General features: G+C 33.6%; 1 protein-coding gene across 1 annotated transcript; it reads right to left on the reverse strand.

The window, feature by feature from the left end:
• Positions 1 to 670: 670 nt before the first annotated feature.
• LOC144448345 (eukaryotic translation initiation factor 3 subunit M-like) lies at positions 671 to 7,961 on the reverse strand. Its single transcript, XM_078138550.1, has 10 exons — positions 7,872 to 7,961; positions 6,593 to 6,731; positions 5,904 to 6,048; positions 5,064 to 5,187; positions 4,619 to 4,713; positions 4,221 to 4,404; positions 3,865 to 3,946; positions 3,268 to 3,411; positions 2,545 to 2,605; positions 671 to 1,896 (listed from the first exon to the last, which is right to left on the reverse strand). Exons 1-10 carry the CDS (start codon positions 7,911 to 7,913, stop codon positions 1,773 to 1,775), a joined length of 1,140 nt encoding a protein of 379 aa, XP_077994676.1. The 5' UTR covers positions 7,914 to 7,961; the 3' UTR covers positions 671 to 1,772.
• Between the last annotated feature and the right edge of the window lie 1,122 nt (positions 7,962 to 9,083).

Here is a 9,083-nt window from a genome sequence, read left to right on the forward strand (position 1 = left end):
CCCTGTATTTCCATATCACTACATTGGTATGTAGAGACTACATTCACTGTTCAGTACTGTATACATAATTTGTTAATGCTATGTACACATTCCGATCAGTATTTTTGAATATTTCATCTCCTCAAAAATGACAAAAATAGTCGGTTTTTAAATTTTGTACTTTTCCAATTTTGTAGTATTCATTAAAAAACTTTGGAGTTCGAAGTTGTTTATTGTTCTGTGACTCAGTGCGAGTGATTTGGAAGTCTACTAGAAAATTGACAAACTGATTTACTGATTAACATAATTACATGCAGACATTTCCACATTCTCACAAACCATAACTCAATTTTTTCCTTTGACACTTACAAATAATGAGTTAGGATTGGGGAAAGGACATCAGCAGTTCACAACAATATTCTGTAATATGCCCAACACTCAGCCATGCACAAACTAGTATAAAAGAGTGTATGGCTGAGTGTTTGTTTGTTGTGATAATCTCCCAGAAGATAAGAGATCAAGCAAAGTGTTAATGTAACTAATGCCTTGGTAATTATGAGATTTGGGGTTTTTAATCAATAAAGAGAGAAAATTTACAAGGGAAGGAAGGAAAATAATACATACATGCATACATAACATACATACACACACATACACACATATATACAAACAAACAGTTTGAAAGTGCTTTCAATTCTTTACTTCATGTCTTTGGAGCCATGTACTAGTATACAGATAATATATTTGTTATAATCAAGTGATTCATATTATACCTCTATATGGCTTGTTTTTACTGGGAGTGGGCGAGTCTGAAATCAATTCAAACTTTGTGTTTCCTGAACAACTACATGAACAGTGGATTAAATATGGATACATTTTAACATAGATTTGCTACACTTTCAGTAGTGTGAGGATTTAGCTGTTAGAAGACTTACTCCTGAAAAATCAGCTTTTTATGAATTTGTTGGATAATGAACAATCTATGACTTTGTTGGGCTGTGAACAATTTATCTTAATGTGTTTTTGTGGACACATTGTGTTCTTTTGTGGCTTGCATCACTGTGCTTCAATTGATAGCAAACCTCTTAACTAACATAGTTTTAAAAGCTTCTCAACTTAAAACTGGGGAGGGTCAAAGTTTAGGTATATATCAACTACACATGCATGTATTTCTTATTCCACTTTGAAACCTAACATCTCTTCTGAAACATGAATGTTTTACAAGCCAAATAAATAAAATATTTAAGAGGTAGGAGCTCCTAACTTGAATATTGGGTATTTATTCTACTTGTATACAAAAATATATGAAGAATGTGAGTTAATGGTGAGTCCAACCAAAGTACTTACACACTTAAACTTGTCCGATTGTAAAAGAATGCTGGGAACTAAACATGCTACCTCACATTTTTCCTGTAAACCTTGAGAGACATGTAAAGGTAGATTGAAAGAGTCCATTCTAAGATTCTAGTTGGCCACAACATGTCACTGCTAATGTCTAAGTGGTTTAAATTTATAGTTGGCCACAACATGTCACTGCTAATGTCTAAGTGGTTTAAATTTATAGTTGGCCACAACATGTCACTGCTAATGTCTAAGTGGTTTAAATTCATAGTTGGCCACAACATGTCACTGCTCCTGTAAAAGTGGGTTAGATTTATAGTTGGCTGCAACATGCCACTGCTAAAACTGAAATTTGATTACTGGACTAGGGGATACCAGTAACCCATAACTTGCTGGTGAATTGATAAATGACAAATGAACATAATGTTGTATTGAGTGTTTTTATAGAAACTTCATGAAGATTGTTGTAAAGACTCAAGACTGCCTCTGACTTGGTTTAGTTTGTATCTCCAACTTTCAAGACGGTCTCTCAATTGCTGCCACTGTGCTCTGCCAAATGTACGCTGTGTAGCTGAACTGTAACAAATCAGAAAACACAACATCACTGAATATATACTCAAAGTTTGATAAAACACAATAAATTGATGGAAGGCAAGAATATACAGTGTATCAAACTGTAACAAATGCATAACAATACATGTTGTATACAAATGTATACAGTGTATCAAATTGTAACAACTTGTACAAAAGATAATACCTTTGTAATTGAAATGTATACAATGTAACATATTTGTCATGTCTTTGAAAAAATATCTGTGTATGTGAAACAATGTATCAAAGTAAACTTGTTTGTTCCAAATTTCAAGTATTAACTTTCTAGTATGGGGTCGGGTGGCTGATATGTGTTTGGAATAAGACTTGCTTTCAATACACTGTCACAAATAATACACCAGAAAACACAATTGTTATGTTAAAGACTTGACTGTGGGAAATGAAACTTCTCAGCATATCAAAAAGTTATCAACATGTTCATTGAAATTCAATATCTTTACAAAGAACATATTGATTTATGTAATGACATTGACAAACATTGTTTTGTAAAATTTAACTATAGGGATAGAGGGAAGTGAGTATGGATGCTGGATACATGTATTATATAATGACAAGTCAGAAGAAAATAACTGAAATGTTGGAGTAAAAGGAAAGCTGTAGCTGTCAACCTACCAGGCAATAATTTTCTTCTGCATCTGATCAATCTTGGCTTGCAACATTTTGGTACTGACAGCTACAAAGAAATGTACATTGATATCAAAATCAGTAGATATACATGGTTATAACACTTGTGAAACAGTACAGGTATGTGGTGTACATGTACAATCAAAACCAATAAGGTTGGGCTGAAGGTTGACAATACAGTAAATTTTATACATGGTTATAACACTTGTGTGATGGTACATGTATGTGACATACAATCAAAATCACTATAAAGGTTGACAATATAGTAAACATACATGGTATACATGGTCTCACTTGTGAGACTGTACAGGTATGTGGTATACAATCAAAACCGCTAATGTTGGGCTGAAGGTTAACAATACATTAAATTTACATTGTTATAACACTTGTGCAATGGTACATGTATGTGGCGTACAATCAAATCACTATAAAGGTTAGTCAAAAGTTAATGCTTGCTTATACAATGCAAACCAATCAAACTGAAAACTCAGCACTGCCTGGCTTGGCAACATATTCTATTTGTAAAATATTTGGAAGCTTTCAGTATCTGCATGCTTTCACTTATATTTATAACCATCTGTGCTGTATATCTATTTAATACCTGTACACTTCATCCCGGGGGTTATAGTACCTACATTTGTAAATAAACTAATTACGATATTATCATTGACTGTTTCAACAACATTGAAAGAAAGATGTACAAGTACATACCATCGATAACAAACCCTTCAACTTCACTAGGTGACAGATTCAGTTCTTGTTCTATAACATCAAAGGAAAGTTCTTGTTTCTCTGTAGCCATACTCATTAATGTTAATATCCTCATTTTATGCACGTTGTCTTCGTGTGATAAACCTAGAGAGATAAACATATCAAAATATCACTTGATTAGTACATCTATGTACATTTCGCAATAACAAATTATAGACAAGTCACAGGTTGTTCATTCTTATATGTCGCCCCCAAACTATGGAACTCTTTGCCACTTGATATTTGCCAAGCCTCCAGCCTGGATTGTTTCAAAACAAAACTGAAGACTTATTTGTTGACCAAAGCCTTTGGTGTGATTTCGCCATTGAGCACCACTAAACAACACTGCTCTGTGAATCGGCATTAGAGAAATTTGATTGATTGATTTTTTTAATTCAACTTCTTATAATAACACAGCTTTTAGTTGACCACCTTACATGTCAACATAAACCATTCCACCTGCAGTATGATGATTGATGGCAATGTAACCATGGTTACTAAAGAGACATGGAATGACAGTTTGTTGATAATATTCATATTTCAGATTCATATACTTACCCAGTGATTTGACGAAGTCTGTGTTGTTGTCATAGAAACTGACATATGATGATAATTTTCCAGACACAAATATTGTCAGTAACTGCAATACAGAAGACAGAATCAAAGTTACTTTATGTTGCTAAAAATGCATTTTGCAACTTTATATATTTTCTTTCAGTTTTCTACGAAATTATGCATTTCTTTTGATTTAATTTTATATATTTGTATAATATGTTTCTTTGAAAGTTTAGCTTATTTTTGTTATCTAGTGAAATAAATTTCATTCATACAAATAATAAGCTGTGTAAGATCTATGTTACACTAATACCGACAGACTGCAACTACCCAAGGAAAGACATCAAAGGTGTACTTACATCATGTATAAGTTCTCCTTCAAGAAATTTGACAGGTTTCAACGTCAGTAAATTATCCAAGAGATAACATTTAGGATCTTTTAACGATGTGACAATACATTTATGTGCATCTTCTCTGGCTTGTGATGCGTTGTCATCTGTGTATGTCCCTAATAATTCCATCATAATTTTAGTAGCAGCTTCACTGTAAGAAAAAATTAATACCATTAATTAATGTCAGATATGTAAAGTAAAACTTGACAGTTTATCAGGTACTTTATAATATAGCACTGTATCTAATGTCAGACATCATGTATAGTAAAACCTGACAGTTTAACACGCACCTTATAATACAAAACCTCAACTCAGACATCACGTAAAGTAAACAAAATGAAACATCTCGTGATGATTTGACAAACCTGTGATTTGTTTCTTGCCATGCATCATGTAAGAGACGTAACACGTTCTGTTGTTTGTCCATACTTAACTCCCATAAACTAAACCACTCATGGAGCTGTAACAAAAAATATATAGATTAACTAAATAATCTCATAACAAATGGTTGCTATGGCAACTACAAATGTACTACAGTTAAGTATTGAATCTGGCATGGGTAACTTGATTGTCACTCATTTCAATATGGTTTAGAGAAAGAAATTGATTTAGGCCATACTGTCTGTCTGTCTGTCTGTCTCTGTCTCTGTCTCTGTCTCTGTCTCTCTCTCTCTCTCTCTCTCTCTCTCTCATTAATTCACTTCCTCGCCAACTCACACTTCACACACTCATTCCCTTTCTCATTCCTGCCTTCCATAACTCACTTGTCCAATCCCCCCCCCCCCCCCCGACTGATTGAAAGCCACTTACTGTATCTAGTCTTGTTTCTATCAAACTAACATTATTAGAATGTCCAGCTAGTTTGATCATACTGATGTATACATTGTATCGTAATGGACTCTTCTCATCTACTCCATGGAACATATTAGTTAATCTGAAATATCAACATTTATCAAAATATTAATTCATCAATCATCATAAAGGTGTTAGCAAACATGTACAGTAATATAAGAAGTGGCATTTACATTTACTTTGATTAATTTTAATTTCCAAGACTTTTTTTCAGTAATTTGTTCAACGGTTATTTTCCAGGAGCATGCGTATTATAGTACATTTCATCAACAGACTACAATTCTATGTTACCTGCTATTGTTTAGGCTTAGGGGACCAAGAAACATCATTTTAGGAGATTCATCGAGGACATGTTCTAACTAGTTACGATTGAAAATTTCTACTCACAGAGTCAAAAAGAATTTTGGACGCATATTCCTAATTTTTGCCAACATTTTGTGAGCATTGTCAGGGATGTACGTACTATTGTCACATGACTCACATGACACACATGAAACAGCAAAGAGATGTCTCTTCCACAACAAATAACACTAGTAATAGTCTTGTGTAGTACATCCCTGGCAATGCTGATGAATGTCAGAGAAACTTTCAGATTTATTTTCAAGAAATATTTTGACTCTTGTGAGTAAGAATGTTCACTTGGAACTATGAACCTAGAGTACATGAACATTCATATTCTATCCTGAACAGCAAGAGAAATTAGCATATCTGGGTGAGAAAATGCTTGCGACTCACGGCTTGAGTGAGGTCATACAGGGAGTAAATAATGTTAGGAGCACGAAAGCTGTATCAACTCACATTTTTAACCTGAGAGCACCTTTATCATTGTCATCACCACCTGCTTTCAATACCTTCTCACATAATGTGATGACAAGATCGTCTAACTTCTCAGGAGGTACATACAGCAACAGAGATAAAATACTGTTAAACATGCCTGATATATCTGGAGAGAGAAAAGAATTTATCACAGTCAAATTTGTTATTTCCAATTGCAAATCAATTTTTTGCTAATTTATTAACATTTATATTTGAATGATGTATATGTTTGACATTAAAAATAAAGGAAATTATATAAATCACACACGTCAATTTATAAATTGACATTGCTTTTTTTCCAAAGTTATACATCCTAGTAGAAACATCTGTAATGTCTAAATATGTAATTTTACTGTACACCTACAAATGTACAGTTAGTAATGAAATTTATACTCAAAGAGTCAAAAAAAAATTGGAAGCTATTCTGAGAGAAATGTGACAGAAGCCCATTTTACTTTGTATTATACCCCTGATGATGCTGACAAGATGTCAGACAAAAATTTGGGTTTTGTTTCCAATTTTTTTTTGCTTCCGTGAATACAAATTTCATTACTACATGTAAGTATGAACCTAGAGTCAATGAGCATTCATTCTTGTACATGTAAATGTACATATGGCGTCTCTATTTTTAATTTACAAGAAAGACTCTTTTTAACACTTTTTAAAACTACCTGAGTCATCACCAGCATTCTTCCAGATGACATCAGAGGCTTCTATGATATGAGACACATCTTGCCAAACTCCGGCTTCTGATACTTCTTCTGATATCTCAGCGCCAAGAGACTTCAGAAAACCTCGCAGTTCGAAAGCCTGAAATACAGTAATATGGTATGAGTTAATATGCATGTTATGTATATAATAATCAGTGTTTTTACTAAGGGTGGTAAGCAGGTAAAACCTACCGGGGTTCCCATGCCATTTTACCTGGGTTCTGGAACAAAATTACCATAGACGCTATGGGGAAACACTGCCATTTTTACCCCTTTCACCCTTTCTGTTACCTGGGTTCCCCAAACCTTAGCAAAAACACTGATAATGTACACATTTCGTAGTTTCCAATTCATTTTACGTTCAAAATGATGCATAGTGATTTGATTTTAGGAGAAAAGCTGAGCGTGAATGATCCACTATGACTAAGGGTGAATGTCCTTTCAGAATGACTGAATGACTGACTAAAATGCATGTTTTGTCATACATGTATTATTCAGAATCGGTGATCAAAGTTGTCAACACAATCATTGTCAATTTTACCAAACATCAAATCAAATAAAACAAATAACATTCTAAGGATAAGGACAATGAAAAGTCTGATGTTACTACTAATAGAAAGCTTATTTAGTAATTTTAACTCATTTGTTGACAATTCATTTTTTGTCTAATGTCTAAACAGCTGCAAGTGTGTAGTGGATCATACAATTTTCATATCCTGTAATAATTAATTTTCATTTTTTAAATTTTATCTTAATTTTTCAGACATCCAGCGTCAAGTTCCCACAGGTGTCAGCATCAGTGTCACTATGTCTGTCACTATATACAACAATGTTAGACTGTAGACAATAGATCGTCATATGTCATGTAGTTGTAGACGCATTCAACTTTGAGACAACCATTTACATGTACTACAAGTTCAAATACCATTTTTAGTGTGGATACGGTTCATTACCTCTCACTTTCCCATCGAATCAACAATTGGTTTTATTCTATGCATGAACAAAGATTTATTCTCAAGTAACATGCGATATATCATACAGGGTGAAGGAAATCGTCTGACAAAGTCATTCTCCATATGGTAACGTTACACATGTTACACGGAGGCGGCCATCTTGAAAGTTGCTGTCAGGTCAGGCACGTTGTCTTTCGACTCCATAGAAATTACAGAAATTTACGGTTACATGGAAGTTAATAGTACGCGATACTGATGTACAAATGTTATAGAACATTTTCTCTTACCTGTTCGCCTTCAGGAATGTCTATAAATGCAGGGACGCTCATTGTAGAGCTGTAAAATTTCCGTACAATTAGTGACGGGAAAACTTTGATAGAGGGCGCACGACACGTGGTTGCGCAAGTAATCGTTGAGGGCGCATATCGTAGGGATAGTCCATAGTCTACAGTCAGCCATATAGTCAGCCAGTCAGTGGGATCAAAGTATCACTGAATCCAAAAGTTGTCTTGTATTCACATTCTTACAAATCAAAGCTAACATTTCTTCTGCGACACTGCGAAATACATTTTATGAAAGTGTCGTAAAAGAGGCCGTGGTTTACGATGATGTGTTTTCACAGAATTCAGACATATACATTCTCACAAGCCAGAGCACAAATATATTTCTGCTGAAGCAACTTGGCGGTGCATCTTGGATGGTGTCTCATAAAAGAGACTGTGGTTTACGACATATACCACTCACAAATACCCTGAAATAACGGTATAATTTCAGGAGTCTATCTAGATCACTCTTTTTATCCATTTCCACAAAAATAACAGGAATAGGTTGCCCCTGGCAACATAGTTTACAGTCAATAGTCTTATCAAGACTTCTGACATGATGAAGAACAAAAATATGTAATAAAATGACGAATTCACAAATATATGTCTTGGGCAAAGATTTAAAATAAGTTTATTTACAGTAACAGCCTTACAGCAATATACAAAATACAAATACTAGATACAAATATTAACATAAAACTTGCATTGTGTAGTCTCATTAAATACAACATTGTTGATATCAAATAAATTAGAAATATTAGTACTATTAACAACTACTTTGTTAGTTACTCATGTAAATATGTATTGATTTCATTCTAAGTAATTTTCAAACTCTAAGTTTAAGTTATATACAAAGTGGCATTTTACTCACACTCTTGTGTTTTTGTTTTCCATATAAATAAGTGAAAAGAAATCTTCAAATGAAAATGTCCAGGTTTATAGTAATTTGATCTACAATCTCCAACATTCTGAACTTTTACTTTTTATTCTACATCCTTTTAGAAATCATAACACAATATAATAGTCATGCTACCCTATCATGGTCATAAATTTACATTGTTTCATCAGAATTGATAACTGAGTCTTATCCTAAATACACTGTGCACCATAAAACAAATATTTGTTGTTTTTTTAAGTGATTAAACAGAATTAATAAAGCCAATTTCACCAGATATA

This window comes from Glandiceps talaboti, chromosome 17 (genome assembly GCF_964340395.1).
Source record: "Glandiceps talaboti chromosome 17, keGlaTala1.1, whole genome shotgun sequence".
NCBI classification, from domain to species: Eukaryota; Metazoa; Hemichordata; class Enteropneusta; family Spengelidae; genus Glandiceps; species Glandiceps talaboti.